Source organism: Vanessa tameamea, chromosome 13 (assembly GCF_037043105.1).
Source record: "Vanessa tameamea isolate UH-Manoa-2023 chromosome 13, ilVanTame1 primary haplotype, whole genome shotgun sequence".
NCBI classification, from domain to species: Eukaryota; Metazoa; Arthropoda; class Insecta; order Lepidoptera; family Nymphalidae; genus Vanessa; species Vanessa tameamea.
In genome coordinates this window covers 10,467,696-10,493,491 of record NC_087321.1, presented here as the reverse complement: position 1 = coordinate 10,493,491, position 25,796 = coordinate 10,467,696, and the positions used below count along the sequence as shown (strand labels likewise).

At 33.0% G+C, this 25,796-nt stretch overlaps 1 protein-coding gene and 1 non-coding gene across 7 annotated transcripts in view; one reads left to right on the top strand and one right to left on the bottom strand.

Annotated features, from left to right (window-relative positions):
- LOC113396502 (calmodulin-A-like) overlaps positions 1 to 25,796 on the bottom strand; it is a 224,856-nt gene that overhangs the window by 8,032 nt on the left and 191,028 nt on the right. For 5 of the 6 annotated variants that reach the window (XM_026634465.2, XM_064216766.1, XM_026634463.2 and 2 more), the window contains 4 exons: positions 22,230 to 22,314; positions 19,146 to 19,318; positions 6,336 to 6,369; positions 3,960 to 4,061 (listed from right to left, as the gene is read on the bottom strand). In XM_026634465.2, coding sequence (XP_026490250.1) covers positions 3,960 to 4,061; positions 6,336 to 6,369; positions 19,146 to 19,318; positions 22,230 to 22,314 — 394 coding nt within the window. Of the gene's footprint in view, positions 1 to 3,959; positions 4,062 to 6,335; positions 6,370 to 7,059; positions 7,216 to 19,145; positions 19,319 to 22,229; positions 22,315 to 25,796 lie in introns of those variants that run through there. The other variant, XM_026634466.2, reaches the window with a different exon arrangement.
- Positions 2,887 to 2,960, top strand: Trnat-agu (transfer RNA threonine (anticodon AGU)). Its single transcript has one exon. It is a non-coding gene; the product is annotated as a tRNA-Thr (tRNA).

The following is a 25,796-nucleotide window of genomic DNA, read 5'->3' as shown; positions in this document are numbered from 1 at the left end:
AGCAAAACTCAGGTGACATACGCAAAAAAACTTTAGTTATAAATGTTCTCCAGTAACGAAACGACTGAAGTGGAAATGGGCTTGTCACATGGCAAGATCAACAAATGGAAGGTGGACAAAATTGGTCACTAATCGGTCCAAAGGGCAAGGTAACCAAATGACGCCCTAACTTACTTAGATGAAATAAAAAAAAAATCTGGAGGAGACAAGAAAACATATTTGATTAAGATTCACGTGTTTGAAAATTCCAAATAATTATAACGATTACTAAGTTCTTATATTAATATCGTCTTAATGATAGGCGAATAGGCCAATCAGAGCAGAGAATTGCTAGGATGTCCGTATCTAATTGGTTCGAAGTAAATTATAATAGATGCGAGTAGATAGATCGAGTTCTACATCTTAATAATCGGAGATAGCTTATCAGTGCTGCGAATCTGCTGCAATTAGCTTTCTATGTAAAATTCGCTATTGGTTTACCTGTAAAGTTAGTTACTTAACTATTAATATGTGTTATCTGTGCTAATATTATCAATTCGAAAGTAATTCTTGTCTGTATGTTATACTTCCACGGCTGAACTCTACTGAGGCTAGGCTGAACCCGATGAAGGACATAGATTTTTTTTTGTTTTTACCTAATACTTACGAGTCCCATGAAATCTATACTAATATTATAAATGTGAAAATAACTCTGTCTGTCTGTCGCTCTTTCACTGCCACAATTTGATAAAATTGTAAGTGTATGAAGCAAACTTGCCATTCAAGGAATGACATACGCTACTTTTTGCCAATCACGTGACAACCAATCCCCTAAAACGCAAGCGACAACAAGTGATTTATAAAAGTATTAAATTAGTATTCAAATAATTGGTTCGTGCTTGCGTTTATATAACGATGCCCAAACAACACATACTTAATAATGATGTCGACAAGAACAGTGATTTTTCGCTTAAGTAAAACATTTTATCACTTTTCATTCTATAATCATAACTAGCAAACCGCTGCGGCTTCGTTTGAGTACAATTTATTAATTAATTAATTTATATGATATAAAAATAACGCATACCTTATCAAGAATAATGTTCTTATTTAATCTTTCGACCAGCGAAATATTGTTTTAGATTTTTTTCGAAGATTACCACCTTCATTTGAATAGACAAGTTCTACCGATAACATTTCATATGACATTACGCACACAAATAAATATTATAAATTTACGTAATGTAATAAAATGACGAACACTGACGTTCGCCAACTATTTTATATGTCTGGCAGAAACATCCGGATACGAATGTAGTTTATGTCTTGCCACAACAAATATTAATCAAACTAAATTATATTTGTTTGATTATTTATAGAACGGTAAATATAGTTAATTAATGCTAATTATAAATTAATGACAGATTTATTGTGGCATTCGTTTTAAACAATGACACATTAACTATAGTTATGTATTCGAATATTACCAGGAGGTTGTTTTAAGCACGTTTGAATTGTTAAATCTGAATACTATTTTTACGGTATTCAGTATATGATTTACAATTTTTTCAGAAAAAATATTTTTTTATTTATTTAGATGAATTTTATGGCAATTAGAATACTGACTATAAATTAGGTAATATTTAAGTTACCAAAGGTTCATCCTTGATTCGATTTCTCAATCCGAGAAATTAGTTTTTGAGTTGAGTTCTCGGGTTTGAGAATTTTTAATAAACTAATACACTTATATGATATTACTTTTTTTTAAATGAATAAACATTGAATGATTAAAAAACGTTACTGATCAACGTGCGTTGTTAAAGTTTAAACTAGACACAGTGACTTGGAATTTGGAGGAGATCTACGATTTCAAATAATACGCAGATACATTGATGACTGTAAACTTGCTTATTCTTATATATATAGTCTATTCCAATTGAAGAAGGCACGAACATCAATGTTGTTTACACCTTTAAATACGTATCACTTTGAATGTTACCCACATCATATATATTAATTTTAAGTGCTTAGTCATAAGTCGTTGGTGTAAATATTTCAAAAAAAAAAAAAAAAACGTAAATATACCTTAGATTTACGTATTCCATGCGATTTGCCCTATAGTGTACGCTACTAACAGGTCTCGATTAATACATGTATTTTCATTTACAATACAACACTAGTTCACTTAACTACCTATATTCAATTTAATTTAATTTTACTCCCAAGTTCTAATAACATCTTCGTCGAAGTTTAATACGTAATTTTTTCCAAAATCCATAATTCATATCATAGATTATTATAAAAGCTCTCGACCAATGAGAGCGCGTTAATCCGATGTCAAATATTGTTTATTTGGCTTTTGTCCTCTTGTGGTTGGAACAGACATATCGATATTGTTATACAATATAAGTTTTGTCCATTGTACAAGACGTATGTTATTAATTCAAACAAAAACCTTATTTTATTTATTTTTGTTGATTTATAGTGATATTCATTTTATCTTCCTTTATTTCGTGTTTAGTTATGTTTATTTATATTATAATTACGAAAGTAGTCTGTGTCTTTGATGACTATTCGTAAGCCACTGAACCAACTGCAATGAAACTTCGCTTAGAACTAACCTGGGACCGTGTGAAGGACAAATGCGTACAAATAACGAGATTCATATGAAAAATAAACAGATAAACCGCACGTAAAAATACGTTTGTATGTTAATTAAAAAGTTATTTTCGATTTCATTTAACATACATATTTTCATAAATTCTTAATATTCGTGTTAATTTCTTATACATTAAAGTTTTGCTCTATATTAAGGCGAGTGATATGCAAGAAGAGTAAAATGGATTATTTATTAATATGAACGTCTCACAGTAGATACGATACAGAAATTTGACAAGTCTGTCCATCGGCGCCGTGGCTTAGTTGGTTAAAGCGCCTGTCTAGTAAACAGGAGATCGTGAGTTCGAATCTCGCCGGGGCCTGCTTGATGATTTGTTTTTATTTTTATATTATATTCGTATTTGGTAAATAACCTTATTTCTTGCTGTAATATAATATAACGATATAATAAAACCAACGTTTCTTACGAATTATTAAACTGATAACAGATAACTAATTATGATTATAGAGCGAATGAAAGAATTATACAAGTCTTTTGGATCCTTATCAATCCCAAATATTGATTTAGCCTATTAGATAACCTTAACATCGAGAAAAACTCTTAAGACTATGATAAAACAATGCCGTCTTCTTTTTTCAAATGTAAAATCAATAATGACTGAAAGAGAACAAAAATGTTCAACGTAACACCCAAAACGTTCATAAGTAAGCTATAATCCCGTTAAACTTTATAGCCATACATTTCATACGAACTTTTGTTTTCGAAAGGATTATGCCGAAGACGTACATGACACGTGTCACCTTCGTGTGTCTGTACAGAAATATTTAGAAACAAATGAATACGATACAATAACATCTAATTGGTATTTTTAGTCGTACTCCTGTTATTTTTGGCAGACATCCTAATTACTTCGTAGTAGCTGACAATATGTTTTTGCTTATGAATGGAGTTTGAAAATTTATATACGTTTAGGTTATCATGGACATAAACAGATTAAAATATCTGTAACTTCTACAAAAATAAATCTTACTAGCATTTATGAAGGAGGTCCAATTGCTTATTGATCCATTGTCATTTTTAGAACGACGGAATTGTAGTAATTTCTGTTCATAACGATATTTTTCAAAATTGAACTTGTATTTGATATTTTATTAATGATTCCGAACACTCGAAATTATTAAAATTAATTTTATAAACCAATCAGGTGTCGTTTTTATTTTTGATATCATAATATAATCACCAATCAGATGTCGAGTTTTGTTATGTTATATATTATTACCAATGACATCAAGTGTCCAGGTGTGTTATCATTAGGTGTGAGATATTTGTAATTATCTACTGACAAAATACATTAAATTACCTGACGGTCTCTGTCCCAGTGATCTCATTACAACTCCCAGCTCAGCCATCGTGATGGTGCCATCTTCGTCTTTGTCGAACAGCATGAACGCTTCCTTGAATTCTGGAACAATTTCATTTCATTACCACTTATAATAAAATAATTTATTGCCTATGAATACGGAGTTTGTAGCTATTACGATTGTGAGCACCACAAAGATCTCTTGCATGCCCCGTCAGCTGTTCTTAACGTATAGGAAGTACTTGGTATCTCTGTCTTCTGATATATATGCGAGTGTAATTATTTACAGAAGAGAGCGAATAGATGAGAAGTGTTAAAGTGTATATTTGTTAATGAGGATATGGCTAGTCATATCTTTTACAACTTTACCAGTCAAATTCAACCTACATTGGAGCAGTGTAGTGGAATAAACTGCAAAACCTTCTCCTCAAAAGGAAATAAGACCTCAACCAACAGTGGGACATTCACAGGCCGTAACTTTACTTTTGACTTCATATCCTTTACCTTTTATTTTTAAATTGTTACTTGTTAAAAAACAATAAGGACTAAATACCGACTCCGATAATATCAGGGTAATCGAATTGAAGATATGCATCGTATGAATGTTACGAACGCCTTTTAAAATCCAAGAACAATGAACACAAACGTCATTTTAACTTGGTGGTTAGACTTTGTGCAGCCCACCTGAGTAAATATAATGATCATTATTGCTTACATTGTTCATATCTTTATATTTTTAATAGTGATAGTAAGTGGTCACCACTAGTCATAGACACTAATGCTGTAAAAAAAAGTATACCGTTCCTTACAGCACTAATGCGCCACCGATCTAGCGAACTAAAATGTTATGTCCCTTGTGCCTGTAGTTACACTGGCTCAATCACCCTTCAAACCGGAGCACAACGATAATACCAATCAAATGGCATTTTTTCCTTTCCTCGAAACATATGAAATAATGATTCGGAGGTTTTAAAATAAACTTTTGTATTGACAAAATTTAATAAGATAATTAAAGTTTTTCGGAAAATCATTGCTGGTAATGTTCTTAGGAAATTCGAAGACTAGTAAATGGATAGACGTCGTGCCAAAGCGCTCGATGTTTCTATTTGTTAACGAGACACATACATTATGTAATGGGTGATGCTGGTGATGACATTACGACGTGACAAATATCACATTAAGATATTATTATTAGAATGGGCGCGGTGGGGCTCAGATCTCACCAAATCACTGAATGTGCTTCGGTACGAGTCATCATTTTTACGAGTGATTTGATTGCTAGGGCTTCGATTGCTATTATCTTAATCATACGCTTAGATCTATTAAGTTAAGAAACGGATTTTAATGCAGTTTTTATCCATAGACAGATTGCTTCAAGAGGAAGGTTCGTATGTTTCAGACATGCATGTTACAGTAGAGAACAACCGCGAATTTCAACTTTCGTAGCCGGCAAAAAGAGTTTTTCCTTTTATGTTTGTTCCTCAATCTAAAAGTTGTATACATACCCTTATTTTACTCGTGTGAAGCTGGAGAAAATAGCTAGTTAATAATAATAAACTGTCTCTATACTGAAATTAGTTTAAATGTAAGAATTAAATTAGGTTTTAAATGCACTGCGATGGGTTTTGTGGGACTGTTCTGTTCTGGTTTGAATTTTTAGTATGCAAGTAATAACTGGTAGAAGTCACTTACCATCAAGTACTATTTACTTAGTGCAAGCCCTTCTGGGTTGGTACCACCTACTAATTCGATCACCAAATAATAATTTTCGATACTGTTGAGTTTCGGTCGAAGGGTGAGTGAGCTAAGGTAATTACAGGTACAAGGGTCATGACTTCATAGTTCCCCAGGTCGGTGTCAGATTAGTGGTGTACGGAATGGTTAATATATCTAACGTTACCAATGTCTATGGGCGATGGTGACTGCTTACCATCAGATTCTCCAATTGCTCTTCCATCTAACATCTAACTATTTTATTTAAAAAGTGTCTTGTTATTTTTTTATATTAAACTTTTAAAAAAACACCTCCCATTTTAATTTTAATAATTTCATATTTGTCACGAGTAGGTACTAAATTGTACGCCTTAAGTTTATACTACACACTGGTATATTATATAGTATTCTGTGTATATGTGTATATATGCATCTTTATACTGAGAATTGTTACTTAAACAATTTAATTGCCAGATTCAAAAAATACTATCTCGACAAAACACTTTTTTCCGCTCAGTTTTTTCAATATCAATCAAATATATCTATGGAAATTTTTAAAATATGTTAACTTAAAATGTTCAATATTGTTTCTTCCGAATTTCGACCATTGAGCGAACTAGTATTTATACATATAAAACGAGTATTTAGTTCAAAGTTACATACCTGCGACTTGTTCCTCTGTAAGGCCATATTCTGACTGAAATTAAAAAAAAAAACTTATTAAAAACTTAACCTTCTTAATGTTAATAATATATTATATGTTAAAATTGATAAGAACTTTACTGATAAGGATAACGGTTTACCTGCAAAAAAAATACATCATCATTTTTTGACATTGGGAAATAAGTTTTCCAATGGATAGTAGAGGCTGAGACATCAAATCCATCTAACTTTATATTTTACTTTGAACGAAATAAATTAGCATGACAATATAGATCTATTTACTCACTAAGACCCGTTAAATTAATATTTTTTTATTATATTAGCTTCATAAATATTATCTATTTTTTATATTTTTTTGCTGTCTTTACTCTTAGTCTTCTCACGTACACTAAGACATTTTCTAAACACGAGCGTAACACAATACTAACGCACACCGATACTAAAAATTTTCGTGGAGGGGCGGCCCTTTGTGAGTGAATACTTGATGAATATATACTTTAATTAAAATTTGGCATAAAAACCACGTTTGACTGTCTCACAACCAAAGTCTCTAAAAAGAACAATAAATCAGTCCTTTATATATTTCAAAATTAAAAAGTTATTTTATATAATATTTAATAGGTACTTAGTCATAAATTGGCTTTTATTATTTATATGTTCGACAGTATGTAATTTAATTTATTAAAAGTATTAAAACTAAAAAAAAAAAACAAAAAATACTAACTGAAAATTGTCGAGTATTAAAATCACTGGTCAATCTACGTATTCTTCGGTATTCCTTGTTGTAAATATCGTCCACCGCAGTTCCCGCCATTTTTAAATAAAAAAATAACAATATATCCTGACGAACAATTTACATCTGGTCAACTTTTATCAACGAACTTTTTCCAAAACTGCCACAAAAATACTTCATCAAATGTATTGATCAAAAAAAAAAAAAATCACAACACTCAAAAATGGAACGCGAGCTTCGAATTCAATGCCGGTCGGTTCGCGTTAAATTCAACATATCAATACGAGACACTTTTTTTTTTAAATGCTGTTGACATTTTTTATTTTTTAAATCGAATAGCAATAAAGGTCGCTTGACACGCGCGGCGACAATGACAGCTGGGTATATGTAGACTCTATATTTAAATTGGATTTTTGCGCTATAGCAAATGAATATATAATGATGCCAAAATTGTTTCATGCACGTTGCTTTAGTTTTTGCGTAAAAATAACTTGTTTAGTTTTATTGTTTAGAATTTAAAATTAATATTATTGCTAGAATAATAAATATTTGTATTTGGAAATAATAAAAATGGTTTTGATATAAATGATTACAGACTATTTCAAGCATAATATTTTAGTTATCGGCAGAAAAAAATATAATGATATTGGTCTGTGGTCAGTTTAATAAATACAATTACGTAGAACATGCGGTCATTGTAGATTAAACGAATATTTCCGTGATCTTGGCACAGCGAGAATCATTTGGAACGGGTCACTTTTGGCGGGAAAATTATGGATACTTCAATGTCTTCAAATCGTTGTTATTATTCCAAATTAATAGTTATCATGCTTGATGATCCGATCATTAAACTAACAGCTGTATATTTATGTTTCATTATATTATGTGATGATTCATTCATTATTAATAGGGAATGTTTGTGATGCAAAATAAATAAACCGGGACGGGTATGAAAAAAGAAATGTTTCCTTATTTTTAATAAAATAGATATATATTATAAGCATTATGATATGATATCAATGTAGACATTTTATACCGTTATGAATTAAAAGTATTTTACCGCCGATTGCACCTTGTAGCGTAAATCTACCTAACATTTAAAAGAAGAAGAGTACGAAATCGTCTGCCTCAGGATGTTCTTTTTTTAAATTCCTTTTTCGGATTTATTGTATTTGTCGTTTTGTTTTTTTGCTTTTTATTATTTTTTTTAAAAGTCATTCATGCAATTTTGGTTTGTTATTACGTCAGATATTAATATATTTGTGTATTTTTATTCAAAAGTCTTTTCCAATTCTGGTGTGTAAGAATACTAAATGCATGTCATGCTTATGATTATAATTTGATTTTCTTATATGCAATCAAGTTTGAAATTCAAATAACGGAAACTTCGATTGGATTACAATATAAATTATGAGAACTCGTTAATTAATACGAAGCAACAACGACATCTGTTTTAAATAAGACGTACTATTTTAGTTTTCACAGAAAAAAAGAGATGGCAGCTCGTATTTGTTAAAACATCAAAACTAATTTTTAATTGTAGATAGCAATCGACGCTATTTTGAAATACATTACTGTGACATTGAGATAGTCTTCATGGTTTAATTATTCTCTGGAAATATTGGATTCCGCTACTCAACGAAACCCTTGCGTACAGCAATAAAATACTTTTACGACAAGATATGACCTTCCCGTGAAGTCAAAACTTTTCCGGGTGGGACAAAGATTATTACAACACAATAGCCGGAATTTAGAAATCAGTAACAGCTTAGGTATATCATGGAACTATACATACAGATTAAAAAAAAATCAGAATCTGACATTGTTTCATATCGGAGGTTGCATATAAAAAATATATTTCTAATTATTACCTAATTTAGAAGTAGATACATTTTAGTTCATTTCATTTTAGAATATATACTGATAGAAGAAAGCTGATGAGTTTGTGTGTTTGTTTAGTTAAATACGCTAATCTCAAAAAGTACTGGTTCAAATTGAAAAAAAAAACCGTGTTAAATAGCCCCTTTATCGAGGAAGGCTTTAGTATATTAGATTATATAGTGTCACGCCACGACCAATCAGCAGAGAGGGCAGAGTATCCATGCGAAATGTTCGATATATGAGAATACTGTTTTTGCCCGCGTAAATGGTTAAAGTTTTGCAAGTATGACAGAATTGTACCTCTTTAATAGTTCTTAAGTTCTAAAAAAAAGATTGCTTAAAGTTGGCTTACTATAAACTTTTTTATGGTAATCAAATTTGTTCCTAAATAGTGTGTTATTGATGAAGGCGTTTTATAAACATAATAATTATTATTATCCAGATAAATACAATATTCATAAAATTTACCTTTACATCATTTGATTTCAATAAATATCAACGTTTTGAAATAACTCCGCAACAAAATAATGAGTAAGTTCGACTAAGTTAAAGTTACCTAGATTATAAGACCCAGCACTTTTACCTAACGTTCTGAGATTACATTTTTACTGATAATAGCGTGTTGTACTTCAAACAGCTCAATGTACTTGGATTTTACAAATAATATCAGCGTCTACGTGGACGACGATGCGATCAAATGGCATTCATAAAATTAATAATTAAAATATGTACAACAGCTTAAGATTAAACAATAATTTTAGTGCTTGAATACCTTAGTGTTTTAATAATATATATTTTAATTAAATATAAGTTATCACGGGTTTATTTTATTCATACGGGATTTCTCCATCTTTGTTTTTTTATGCATTATTTAAATTGCTTATCCAAAAAATGTAATACATACGATACATTGTAATTACAAACAAATTTAATATGATAATCGAGATTTTCATATTGTATATCTTTATATATTGTAGCGTGCTAATGTAGCTTAAGCTGATTGAACGATATGAAATACATAAAAATAAATTGCACTAATAAAGAGTAGCCCATGCCCTTTATATAAAAGACGCAACAAATGTTAGGTTTAATTTATTTTTTATATTATGTAACAAAAAATGTTTAATTACACCAATTTCTATGTAATCTGTGATTCTATTTACGAGAAATTTTATTTCTTATTAATAAATGAATAATTTAATTTTAACTGGCCGACTAGAACTAATTCAAAATATACTTAAATATACAAGTATAAAATATGGCACGATTATTTACGAGCACTTTTGAAACATGTGTGAAGTTGAAAATTAGCTATACAATAATTATATTTTTTGTGTTCCATTCGATTGTACTAGGTTCGTACCGGATTGTACCGCATTTAGAATCGTTTATACCCCAAAGGGGTGAGAGATATGGGGGTGCAAAAATATGTTGACAAAAAATTAATAATAATAATTTTTTATAGCTTCCATTCGATTGTACCCAGACTAAAAATACATCTATACCTAATTTCATATAAATAGGTTCAACGGAAGAGGAAGCAGACACAGTGACTCTCGCATTTACAATATTAGTATAGACTATAGCAGGAAAGTATTTTATAGTATTCGAATTACGCACTTATAAGGGAACAGAGAGCGGCGGTGAAGAATATGACGTCATAAAGGAGCGTCACGCCGCTTACCGTCACGGCACACGGATTGCCTTACGCCCAAATCCTGACAATAGATATTTCATACTTTCTTTCAGCACTTTGATTCTGACTTTCTGAAATAACTGGATTACGATAATCCATCATTTTTGTAATGTGTGATTAAAAGATTCGATAATTAGCCTTCTTTTAAAAATAAACAAGAACCAAACAAGTTACCACAGATCAGCGTTTAATACTAAATACATTCGTTTTATCGCTCAGCCTTTATCATAAATCAACGTCATCTTCGTTTTTCAATTTCAAGGAGCCGTGAAATTTCATCGTCGAAAATAATAAACTATTAAATACGGTATGTGAAGAAGAAAGCGGTAGACCGGAGTGTGTTTACGCCTTGTCTTTTAGCTCTCGTAAAATATTCGTCACGTTAACGCAGAGCACTATTCTGGTTATATTAAAAAAAAAAAAAACTTTACTTTACAAAAAAATACATCGAATCATATTAATAATTTTGTACGAATATATTCGAAAGTCATTTATATTATCGAAATAAACGACTCTGAATACATACTGGATAATCATGTTCAATTTTATTAATGGCGTTATTATTCTTTATATAAGGTATTCATAAGTATTTTTTTTATGATATCGGTAGGCGGACGAGCAAATAGATCACCTGGTAAGTGGTCACTACCGCCATAGACAATGGCGCTGTAAGAAATATTAATTATAACCAGAATAATTATTATTCTTATTGCTGAGATGGTCCTCAGACGTGTGTGCCACAGTTAAAATATAATACATTTTGACAGTTAAAGATGATGATTGATTTAACAATATATAGAAACTTAAATTATACTGAATTGACCTGAACATACGAGCGTACTACTCGCGATAAATTTGTAAACGTCATTCCTTTCATTCTGATTGATTAGAACTGATCGGGTGTGTTTGACAGTTAGGTACAGTTCGAAAAACAAATATAAATCAAATAATGACACAAGGGCTAGTTCATATTTCGGAGTATCGGAATTGCGATTCAATGGGAAAATGCAGCTTCAAATTTTGACCGAATTTGTGCACTATATATATTTTAAACTAGCTATGCCCGCGATTTCGTGCGCGTTCTTTGAATTTAAGTTATTTGGATATTATAGCTTGATTTTATTTTTATTCTATACATAATTAAGTAGCCTAAGTTACTCCTTATTACATCCGCTATCTGCCAGTGAAAGTCCCGTTTAAATCTGTTCAGCCGTTCCAGAGATTAGCCGGAACAAACAGACAGACAGACAAAAATTGTAAAAAATGTAATTTTGGTATATGTACCGTGTATACATATATGTGCATTTAGTAAAAATGGGTTATTTTAATTTTACAAACAGACACTCCATTTTATTATATGTATAGATTAATTTTAATAATCCGAAAATAATAGGTATTTTATCGAAACAATATCGCTTGAAGTTTCCAGAATAATTCCGCCAATCGTAAATCTATTCCAGGACTTGATGGCCCGTTTTTCAAAGTGGCGTAAGATGAAACGAGCGCTTACTTTATGTTAAAAGACTTTGTGACTGAAATTAGAAATTTTAAGTATTGTCGCTTTCTGGTGTAGCCCGTTGCGAAGTTTATTATTGGCACTTGATCTTTAATTATCTATCAACTTTGACTTTTAAACCGTTGTAACATAAAACAAAATGTATAATATAATATATCTATATATTTTATCAAAAATAACCCAGTGTTAAAAGTTTAAGCTTTCTTTAAATTCGTTTGAAAAGTCCGCCTGCAAAACCATTGATCGAACTTTGTGTTATTTTTTCATGAAACCGATTTTATCCGAATTTTTCCGGTTTTATCCGAACCGGTTATATCTAGATAATTTGAAATGGTGAAAATCAAATCGAATTATGATGACTATACTATATTATAGGTACAAGCACGTATGTCATGTCAATATACAGATTAAAAATATATTTACCATCGGCTCATTACCATTACCATTTACCATTAGCTTCTATTGAAAAAAAAGAGTCGGTAGTTACTGTTTTTTTAATAATAATCATTGATGTCTATTGTCTAGTTGGGATATTAATAATAAATATTATTTTTAAAGGAAAATTTCAGTTTAAATATTGTTCTATTTTATTTCTTATCTATTTTTATATGACGGGAAAATAGACCAGCTGATGTTAAATGGTTACCAATGCCCATACGAAAAGGCGTCTTCATAAATTAAAAAATACATCTCAAATGCGCCACTAACCTTGGGAACAGAGATGTTACGTCCCTTGTGCCTGTAGTTACACGGGCTCTCTGACCCTTCAAATCGGAACACAATAATAATCAGTAGTATTGTTTGATGGTAGAATATATGACGAGTGGTGACCCAGCAGAAAAAAAAGTCCGAAGGCATAAATTCGTAAATATCCTTTGGCATTCTGGTATAAGCAGTTTATTCAGAATATAACATGATTTTAAGGTATTATTGCTATGTTTTGATATAAATTTCGTTATTTGTACACAAAAGATTCATCGCCTTGGATTGTGAATCTATTTAAAAAAAGTGTATCTACATATATAGACACGACTGACAGATTTTAGTAAAAGTCCCGTCAAAAACAGACAGATAGAAAAAAATTGAAAATAAAAATGTTATTTTGGTATATGTACCGTGTTTACACACATATGCATTTAGTAAAAAGCGATTACTTTAATATTACAAACAGACACTCCAATTTTATTATATGCTTGACTGCTTCGTTGGTCTCATGGCTAGATATAAGGCCGCAGAACCCGAGGTCCTGGGTTCAAATCACAGATCGAGGAGGGAAAACACGTAAAGCTGATGGTCTTGGGCTTTCCGGTCGTGTCGGATTTGCCGTCCCATAGGATTATGAGAGTTAGTGATTAGAAGTGCACCTGTATTTACGCACATATACTCATGTACTAAATGTCCTGCGTAGTTGGGTGATCTCCTTTCAGATTGGCCGCCTTGACAAAATCAGTCAGGTCACCAATTTACTTGGCGGTAGGACTTTGTGCAAGCCCGTCTGGGTAAGTACCACCCGCTCATCAGATATTCTACCGCCAAATATCAGTATTCTGTTTTTTGTGTTCCGGTGAAGGGTGAGTGAGCCAGTGCAATCACAGGCACAAGGGACATAACATCTTAGTTCCCTAGGTTGGTGGCGCATAGGTGATGTAAGGAATGGTTAATATTTCTTACAGCGCCTTTGTCTATGGCCGGTGGTGACCACTTACCATCAGGAGGCCCATATGCTCTTCCGCCAACCAATGCCATAAAAAAAGATGACATAACCTATTTAAGATTTAAGTCATGCTTAACATAAATAATATATGTATATATACATATTCATGTACATACATATACTCTGTGCCTAATTTTATTGAAATCTGTTCAGCCGTTCTGGCGTGTTTAAATGCAAACATGCAAACCATGCAAACTTTCGAATTTATAATACTAATAAGATTAACGGATGCAATAATACTTTAATAATTTTGATTTATGATTATTGAAACCGAGGATGTATTAATGCGTTTATACAACTTAGAAACGAAGCACTTTAACCGATTTCAGAAACAGCAAACAACGATATTGACGATCAATGCGGGAAAGTCATGTTGCATAGTTGATGTTCTTTGACCTTTTTTTTTCAGTGGATGTCTTCAGAAAGGGACCTGGACCTCAGGGGGGAAACCGGGTTATGTGGGATTCCTACCCACTAATCCACATGGCCGTCCTTGGCACCGATTGCAGAGATTGCGGGATCGTGTCGATATAAAGCATCCGCCGCCGTACCCTGAGAACTCCAGGCGGAGGTGCTCGCGGAAGTTTACCGTTTCCGGGTGGAAGCCAGAGCAAGTGGCGACCGTCCAGGGTCCGCGGAGGTGGAGCGAGTAAGGGCTATTGCCCAACGAGCTCCGCCCCCACTTGAGTCGATGGTTGAAACGGAGTCACGGCACACTCACATTCAGGCTAGCTCAGGTGCTTACCGGGCATGGTTGTTTCGGTAAGTACCTGCACCAGATAGTGAGGCGGGAAATGACGCCCACCTGCCACGCGTGTGGTGCGCCATTGGATACGGCGCGTCACACCCTGATGGAGTGTGCCGCCTGGAGGCCTCAGAGGCATTCCCTGGTGGCGATAGTCGGCGGAGATCCCTCGTTGCCGAACGTGATAACCGCCATGCTAGCCAGCGAGAGGTGCTGGAACGAGATGGTCTCTTTCTGCGAAAGTGTAATGTCGCAGAAAGAGGCTGCGGAGCGGGCGCGTGAGGAGAGTGCCTCCGCCGATTCGCTCCGACGAAGAAGACCGGAGAGAAAGCATCAGTGCTATGCGCATCTTCAACCCCCACTGTAAGCGTCACCGGGAGTAGGGGGGTTCTCTGTACCCCGGGAACTCCTCTAGCTTGGAGGCCCATGGTGGGCCAACCGTCGGGGCGTCACGGTAACATACGCAAGCGATCCCGTGATGCCCCCCCCCAAAAGACGGAGTGGGTACCGCTGATTTTTTAGTGGGTATTCCGGCGCCTTCAGCGCCGGCGAGCCCCACATACCCCCCATCATCGTGGGGGAAACACGTCATGCGTTTTACCAGCGAAAAAAAAAAATCCGCCGCCGTAGGTTTTAGTAAAGTAAGCCCCAAAAAAGTTCTCAATATTTTATTTTGCTTTAGCTCGTGTTATACTTAGTAAATAGTTTAATCTGTCTGTCTGTTCCGGCTAATCTCTGGAACGGCGGGACCAATTTTGACGGGACTTTCAGTGGCAGATAGTTGATATAATAAGGACTAACTTAGGCTACATTTATTTAAGAATTATATATAAAATTACGCTGCAATGTTTAAATACTCTCCAGTAATGCGCTCTCCTCAGTAAAAACTGCGAAGTGAACAATAACTTTTTGTATAATTCAAATGCAAACGAAGTCGCGGGCACAGCTAGTTAGAATAATAATTACATAGTTTACTTAAGATTTGCCACAGAATAACTGAGATGCCTTTAAGTATCACTGTATGCGCATACAGTGACACACTCCATAATCCAATTGGATGGCACGAAATTGACAACTTGGGGCTCCGAGCTGCTACTGAGATTTTCTCGTCGGAGAAACCTGGCCCGACCCGGTGTTTGAATCCATGACCTCGTGGCCTTATTAGTTTGACACTGGACCAACGAGTCAGTATCCACAGCCAAGGAATTTTAACAAATAAAATATATTTAGACAGTGATAGATTTGAAATATTTTTTTTGAAATGACGATTCCAAAGAACCTATTTGATTGATAACAGAAATGCTTGTATTTTTTAAAGCCCAAATAAATAAATGACAGTGTAAAATAAAAAAAAAGTCAACAAATTTAACTAAATATTTTATTCAAATTTTAAATAAATTCTGTTTTCAAAAACGAAAGGGCAATATCAATCAAATTTGTCGAAAACTTAAGACCATTTGTACATTGTCTAAAACTTATGTCACTTTCTAAAGATGTCAGTCATAAAATTCGTTATCTCCTCTCTGGCTTATTACTTTCAGACATTTTCCAAGTAATACTGCGGTGATAGAGAAAGAAATATATTTTCCTTGTAAATAAAAAAGAGACGACAACAAAACGAGTCTTTACTAAGTATGTTTTACGATATTCTTACATCATCGGTAACTTCGTTTCAGGAACTGTTACAAGGACGATCATTTTGTAAGATATCTAATGCTTTCTTGCTGCGGGACAAGCTTATGAATGTTTTCCAGAAAAAAACAAACGGTTCTAGTACACATTTTAAGTTTATCCTGACTAATATTACAAATGCGACTTTGTTCGTTCGTCACGCTTATACAACTTAACTGTATTTTCACTGGATCACCATAAAATTTCTAAACAACTCGTTCACTATACAGGCCATAAAGTTATGGAATTCCAGTAAAAATAAAAAATCACAATCAATTTCAACAATTAAGATATTAATAATTATTACTTAAATAATAATTTAGACGACTTCAATTAATTTCTATTGTTGTTGCTTTTTTATGTTTAGTCCTAAGATTTATGTATTTTATGTTTGTGGTATACAATAAAGTATATTAACAAATTATGCATACACGTTTTAAGGGGTACAAAAAAGGACATAGGGTACCTAACATCTGTAATTAAGATGATGATATCTTGACTGATTTTGGTCACGGCGGGATAGCTCTACAATGCATTTTTATTGTAATTATAACCTGAATCTATAGCTGTTTGACGCCAAACGTATTAACCCTTCAACAGTTAACAGTATGCTTAATATATTTTACATATTTTTTTTTTTAAATCCTAATAATCAATTCGTCACTCATGTACAATCAAAAGGGCATGAAAGCACATATAGCCTATTCCAATGGAAGTAAGAAAAAAGATAAACAAACCTTAGATTCTCGTATTTCATGCGATTTGCTAATAACTCAGCTATATTGTGCACTATGAAGAGTTTATGATTAATATATATTTATTTATAATACAACACTATTACACTTAACTACTTATTTCCACTTGAATGTTAATTCCAAAATTTCGATAACAATTTCGTCAACGTTCGTAACGCCACTTTTTCGGAAAATCACACAATTAATATTTAATTTAATTTAATCAAGCTCTCAACCAATGATATCGCGTCGATTTACTGTCAAATGTCGTTTATATGGCTTTTCTCCTCTTATGGTTGGAATATAGTAGGTAATGTCATCTTAATACGAAGATGGCTGATCAAGGAAGAGCAGCCAACTTCGCAGGACATATTATAGGGCGCAAGTTTGTGCCCAAAAACATGTGCACTCTCTATTACCGTACTGTAATAATTTGATGGACCGCCAAATTCAACCCGACCGAAAAGAGTTCAAACGAAGAACCAAAGGCTTAACGTGCTTTCCGAGGAAGTGTACACACTTCCAATTTCCCGACTCGGGGTTGTTACTGAGAATATTTCAACAGAAAAATCCATTAACTTTTTATCAGCGCGATCTGGGGTCTATAGCCCCATATCTAGCTACGAGGATTGCCTTGTCGGTCTTTATTTTATTCTACCACCAAACAGCAGTACTCAGTATTGTTGTGTTCCGTTTTGAAAGGTGAGTGAGCCAGTGTAACTACAGGCACAATGGAGGTAACATCTTAGTTCCCAAGGTGGCGCATTGGTGATGTAAGAAATGGTTAATATTTCTTACAACGCCATTGTCTATGGGCGGTGATGACCACTTACAATCAGGTGGCCCATTTGCTCGTCCGTCTACCGATATCATAAAAAAAAAACTACGTGTAATATATAATTTTTCAATTGCATCATCATAATATAGACACAGACGATCGATATTTAATAAATGTGTGTATATAATGGTGTGCTTGCACTGGACAAAAGAGAAGTCACGAAGAAATCAAATCAAATCAAATCAAATCAAATCAAAAATCTTTATTCAATATAGAAGTGTTTACACTTGCTTATTGATTGTCAAAAATCTACCACCGGTTCGGAATTTAGCACCTCGGACCTGAGAAGAACCGGCGAAAGAAACTCAGCGGGATATTTTTTTTTTTTTTCCATTTTGCATGTACAATAATAATTATATTTTAGTTATTTGAAACAGCCTGGAGGCGATCATTTCATTCCCAAGGTGTGCAGTCAACTAAAAAGTCATTAGTGTTGTAATATCCTTTAGCACACAAACGCTCTTTAACGATTCTTTTGAATTTTATAATTGAATAATTTTGAACGTTTTCTGGGATCCTGTTGTAAAAACGTATACATTGCCCCAAAAAAGAGTTACTAACCCTGTGTAATCGGGTACTTGGAGTAACAAGTTTATTCTTGTTCCTAGTGTTAATAGAATGTACGTCACAATTTCTGGGAAAATCGTTTATGTTTTTGCGTACATACATAACATTATCAAAAACAAATTGAGAAGCGACAGTCATTATTTTAATTTCTTTAAATTTATCTCTTAACGAATGAAACGAATGAATGAAAAATGATTTCAATATTTTACATTTTTTGTTTGGAAATGCTCATTTCGATTTTTGTTTTAATAGCTGTGTGTTTTTTAGGAGGGCTTAATTAAAATTACAAATAAATTGCGGTAAATAAATTTATGCAGATGCAATAACATTCGAATTTCGTAATTCGAATAAATAAGGATTAAATTGAGATTAACGCGTCAATTAATTGTAATCAGATTGAATAAACTAAAAACAATTAAAATGTTCATAATTAAACCGTTTGTCAATTATTCAATTATGTTGAATTACAAACTCCATTATTTTATAATATTAAATGAGCAATTATTCTTGTATTCTGACGATTTTCTTAATGACAAAATATTAAAAATAAAAAAACAATTCATCAATACAGAACTCATCGTCTATTTGGAGAAAATCTGACTTGTATTTATAAGGTTTTATTTAAAATATAAATTGGGTTGGAATACGAATATTTTGAATGTAATTTTGCAGTTTACCGTTTTATAAGTTATGTTATAGTTATGGTTTTACTTACCAAGTTAATTGTGACGATCAGTTCGTATTGTTGATGCTTATGGCCCTTTTTCTTCTTTCCTTGTGGCGTCTTCACTCCAGCTGCTGCCGCCTGTTTCGGTGGTGCTGTCTTCGCTGCTCCCTTCTGCGCTGATGGTTTGACTGGAGTTTTTGGACCACCTTTTGTAGATGCACCTGGACATATTGAAAACAAATATTGTAAATTATTATGTAAGTGATTTAAATATTTTTATTTCATAGACAACTGCTAGAAAATTAGAGCATTATTATATACATTCATTAAATCATCATAGACTAAGCATTAGTGAGTTTGATCAAGTCATTATTTTATCCATTTTCACCAATTATTAAAAAAAAAACAATGAATATGCATGGAACGCAAGCATTAACAATAATTGTCACAAGGGCATAGGACAGGTTACATCACTATTAAGTGTGCTTCAGAGCTCAAATTTGCTCCTCCCAGGTGAAGTAAATCCTTCACCAATCAGGTCCAGGTATTTTGATAGTATTATAATTTATCTCATATATGTAGTTATCCTAATTTCTTAATTAAGAATACGAACTTTGTTTCATATATAAAGTTATACATTTAACTGCTTAAGTTGAATTAAGTTTTATGTACTTGGTGGTAGGGCTTTATGCAAACCCGTTTGCGTAGGCATTCTCGTCATATATTTATACCGCCAAGCAGCGATACTCAATATTTTTGTATCCTGACTTGAAAAATTAGTAAGCCAATATGACTGCAGAAACAAGGGACATAACGTCTCAGTGGCAATGCATATAGGCAGTGATTATCATCTGATGTCCCATATGTCAGTTTACCTACCTACATAAATAAAAATAAAAACTTGCAAAAAGTTTTTTTTTTTATAAATGGCTTAAACATATTCAGACATTGAGCATGTCTTCACACGGGATAGGTATCCAGAAAAGATCCAATACAATCGCAAGCCTTAAATGTCGAGTTCCAAAAAACGTATCTCTGATCAAACAACACAAGTTTTTATTACCCATGAACTGATTGAAACATACAAATGAATCGATGAAAAACTCACAATATGTTAGCATACCAATTAAAATATAGATTGCAAATTGTAACTATAGTTGAAGCAATAATTTATTCATGTTCAAACGAGAACGAACAAAACGCAACGGAAGCAGATACACAATTATGGCATAATGTTAAAAATACTTTTTAAATGATCTCTTTGGTTGCGTATAGTGTACACTGTTTGCAGTTGAATATCTTGAACTTGACTTGGACCAATGAAATGGACTGAAATATATTTACCACACAACCCGCCTAATATTTTTGTCCAGAGAGTCACTATTGCAATAAATATACAAACGAAACATTAACAGTCTGTTAATTGCCCACTGCTGGGCTAAGGCCTCCTCTCCCTTTGGGCAGGTTATTCACGATATTTTCCTTCACCGTCGAGCACGATATGAATTATAAGCACATGAAAATTCGGTGGTGCTTGCCTGGGTTTGAACTCGCAATCATCGGTTAAGATTCCCGCGTCCTAACCACTGGGCCATCTCGGCTCTCAGCATCATCATCTTGAGGACGTTTAGGTAAAAAAAATCTTATGTAATAATAAATAAATGTTAACATTTTTTAATACTTAACTAATGTTTAACTAAATAATTTTTTTGCTTATTATTTCATCTTGATAACAATGTTGAAAATACAGTGTTATGAAAATACAAAATTGATAAATATATTAAATATAACTTGATGCTGACGATGCTTAAAATGTCAAGACTCTTATAATTTTCTTCACTACAAAGACCGTAAATATACATAATATTGTCTGACGCTTTCAGCTGTCACGACTGTTTCCCGACAGTAGAGATGGAGGAAAGGGGTATGATAAGCCCGAGATGTTATGTTGTTATATATTATGTTTTGTTGGAAGATAAAAACCAGTTGTTTTGACTCTCAATCAAAAGAAAATTAGTGCTGTTAATTCAAGTAATATTATAAGTTTCTTCAGCATCAAGCTGAACGATTATAACTTAGTTTGAAAGGGATCATGTCTAAAAAGTCAGGTAGAAAGAAATATAGGCATATCGATTGGTGCATTGGCATATAGGGAATGCCAATTAACTCTACCGACGCAAATATTTAAGCGCAGTTATGATTACTTACCAGGAATTCCAACTTTTCATATGCTCTGATTTTTAAGTGATTTGAAAACTCGAAGGAGGTTATCGATAGGGTTGTATTTTATGTTTTTACTACAGATATCCGTTATTTATTAAACTTCCCGTTTAAATTTGAAGAAAAACCACACCCACGATAATTGCGAGTGATATTTTTTATAGGCTCGAATTTTAGTTGTAATTTTTTTTCTAAGAATATTATTTAAATAATATTGTTTGTTAAAATTTTGAAGTTACGAATGGTTCAATTCTTTATCAATAAGAACTCATTAGTACTTTTTAATTGCTTTAAAAAAGAAATAATAATGTTCAATTTAAAAAAAAAACAGGATTATATATTAAAGGTTCCATATGCGCTGTATCGTGTATGATAAAATATGGACTAAAATGTTGAAATACAAAAACCAATTAGATTTTTAATTGAGTAGGGACCACCCACTTAAACCTCAAACTAACTAACTGTTTAAAGAGTGAGTGAGCCAGTATAACTACAGGCACAATGTATATAGCATCTCAACATCAGGCGAAAAAGTTAATGATGTTTTGGCCATGTAAAGAAAATAAGGTTAATATTATTTACAACACCATTGCTTATAGGCGGCGGTGACCACTCACCATCAAGTGGCCTATTTGCCCGTCTGCGAATCTATATTATAAAAAAAAATCTATTTCTGATTTTTCTATAATCTGATTTACTTTCGAACCTTATGCGAAGAAAAAACTATTTTGAATTGATTTCATTCTCCAAAACATCTTTAGTAAAGCCAAAAACGTAACACCTTAACGATTTAAAGGCTTAGATATTGGCAAGGTAGTATGATCATGGTCAGGTATTTAATGTTTCTACGAGGCTCCCATCAATCTGCAACAGCCAGGGGTGACCCATTATCTATACAAAAAAAGTAATTACCTTTTTGACATGGAGGCGTTGCTTTTTGTCCCGCGGCGTTTTTCTGATTGACGTGTCCACCGCCGTCTGCCGGCTTGTTTCTGGCCTGAAACCATAAAAAAAATATTACATAACTTAAAGAAGAGTTTACATCAGACAAAATGGCGGAACAGTGGATGTATAAGCTTCTATCTAGAGCCAATGAATCTTCTAGTTAGTAATGATTTGCAATTTTCAATGGAAATGAAACAAATCGAAGGTGATCTGGCCTAGTTTCGCCAGCTTATTCATCTAATCGGTTAAGCTGCATTGATCATTGTTGATAGCTAGAAAAAAAAAACAAGATACATTTCAATATTTCTAGATTTTACCTTTTAAGCTTTTCTTTGCTAAATATAAAATGGCATGGGTAGCTCATGATTTTCACTTATGGTATGTTTTCGTATTTCAAATTCATTGTTTTAAATATGCAATTGACACAATAATGTTATACGTGTTATTTTTTTCGTTTAATATGATCCATATTAATTTAGTTTTTAAGCTGTAATATGTTTTACAGTTCCGGCTGAATTTATGTCATCCGATCACAGCATGCGGTTGTCTATAGGTACATTAACAGCCTGTAAATTTCCCACTACTGGGTTAAGGGCTCCTCTCTCTTTGAGGGCAAGGTTTGGAGCATATTCCACCACGCTGCTCCAATTTGGGTTGGTGGATAATTCAGGCAGAATTTCGTTGAAATTAGACACATGCAGGTTTCCTCACGATGTTTTCCTTCACCGCCGAGCACGAGACGAATTATAAAAAGAAATTAAGCACATGAAAATTCAGTGATGCTTGCCTGGGTTTGAACTCGCAATCATCGGTTAAGATGCACGCGTTCTAACCACTGGGCCATCTCGGCTCTCATTCGATTCTCATCTTGGTTGTCTTATGTAAGAGAATATTGCACATCTATTTGAAGATTTAAGCGCCTTAACGTTATACGTTGTCTAGTACCCGACATACTAGCATACTCAAGGGGTACCACCAGGTCAAGCAGGCGACTTCTAACAACAGTATTTGTAATAAGGACAAGCGAACGTTCCAGTTTACTGTATAATGTTTTAATTAAATTGTATAAACACTAATTCAACGATTGGTTTGGAGTTTTGCGCAAGACCAGAGTAAAATTATGACGTCTTGGAAGTTATGCATCACTGAATTTTGATGTGCTTAGATAAAGTTTATAATTGATGTCGTCCTCGAGCAGGAAGGAGAATATTGTAAGGATACTTGTCTGATGAAAATATTCCATATGTGTTATGTATATACGTGCAACATACGCAAACTGTATACGAGTAGCGTGGTGGAATAAACTCTAAGACTTCTCCTCAATAGCATAGGAGACCGTAGCCCAGCCGTGAATATTTACAAGCTGTTAATTTTTTCAGTGACGAAACATTACATTAGTTGTTTCCCAAACTTAACTATACGGAACATTTACATCAAAAACTTTGGGAATGTCTATTTCAGATATGACATATATTTTTACGACATATTCAGTCCATGTGAGCCGTTACCATTTTATAACAAGTTGAGTTTAATGCAATTTTGTAGCGCTTTTTAAAAATTCCCGTTTAGTATAACGCGTTATGAACGTGCGGTTTTATTAAAAAACTTTTTCATAACTACAATATTGTGTACACTAGGAGTTATAATATATTACTTCGCGTACGTATAAGGACTATATAATGGGTAACATATTATAAAACATAATATGGCATATTAAGTATTAAGGGTAGCAATATACCTATATATCGTAAGAAGCGTACACGGGCGTACAGAGCCGTGCGTAATTAACTTTATATATTATGTTCTCTGCTATTGCTGCTCTTACTGAACCTCGTGGAACTACTAGTGATGATGGTAGGGCGTACGTTGTTTCTCTGGGAACGAGGACGAACCCTCGTGTGGCCTCGTCTCATATCCGGGAAACATTGTTAAGAGCTGGCGCCGCTGCGGAAAAAGTTGAAGCGAAAAAACAATCTAAGTATTTGTGTATTATGTCACATTATTTTTTTGTCCCATTTGCTGTTGAAACTCTTGGTCCTTGGAGTAGTAGTGCAAAAAGCTTCAAAAGTATAACACCTCGCCTTATTGCTTTCACTGGTCACAGGAGGGCTGGTTCGTTTTCTGCCCAGAGGATCGGAATTGCGATTCAATGGGGAAATGCTGCTAGCATTTCTTCTACCATTCCACGCGGTCAAGATTTATACAGTGACTATTTTTAATTCATATTAATATATATTTAAGGAATTCATTTTAATTATTATTTTTATTATACTAGGTTACACGCCAGCTTCGGTTCGGAATTCTAAAATATTATACATTATACAACTAACCTATATTATATTCATATTATATTACATAAAAATAATAATAAAAATAATAAAATTTGACAATAAATGATAATAAATAAATATAGTATGTACTACATGTTACAAAATTCTTCATGTTATGTAACCTATGTATATACTCATAGCTTACTAGTACTAATAAATTTTACTAATAATTTATGTATATTTAAATTAACTTATTATTAAAAAAAAATCTAAATATGAAAAGGAGCAAAATATTTTACGTTCTGAAATAAGAAGTAACTATTTGAAACACGCCTACGTTTCCAAGACGGATCATTGTTTGTTCTTCAATAAAAAGAGTAGTTAAGCAATCGTTAAAACTATTTTCTTCGCTTTGAAATCGGCTGTAAGTCGCTGACAATTTCGGCTACAAAAATAATATTTCATTTATTATAAGGGGTTTTCTCAAAAGAGGTTTATGCCTGGTCATATTTACACAAGTTTTTTTATATAACTGATATTATATTATTAAGTAATTACAGGTGTCAACAGACTCTCTTTTGCTAGTCCACTGACTCGACTCACATAAGGGATATCATCTTCAAGCCAAATTATACAATATATATTAAATGTTTAACTTTCAATTTGAAACATATCAATACAAAATATTGTTATTTGGCGGTATAAATTGGCCCATTTCAGTACCACTCCACCACTGATCTTACCAAGATGGATGAATGTTTTAAATATGCACACCTTACACAGTTCTTTGTTAAAAAAAGGACAAATAAAAAAAAAAACTTTTATTACGAAAAAGTTGTATACAATTTCATTAAGGTGAAATGCAACAAAGTCCTCTCTCATCATAAACTACGCGTGGATGTCACAAAGTTCTAAGTAGTTCAATTTATGCGAGCGTTCTGAAACGTGACATGGATTTAATTTAATAACGTTCGCTTCTCTGTTTTAATTTAAAGGATTTTGTTAATCTAACTAGTTTCGGTTATTTTGTAGTTAAGCTTCTTTTGTGGATAAACGATACTGAAACTTCAAGTAAATTAATATTGTTAAAAATCTTCCCGCCTAATAATTCAATTCCTTATGGCGAAATATATTTGAAAAAAAAAAACACGCGACTTCCCGTCGCAGAGGCTCAGGCTATCTTTTGGCGCGGAGTTTGGTTGTTTCAGACAGGATAATTATTGATTTATGTTATTAATTAATCTAATTCATGATTGTTTTTTTC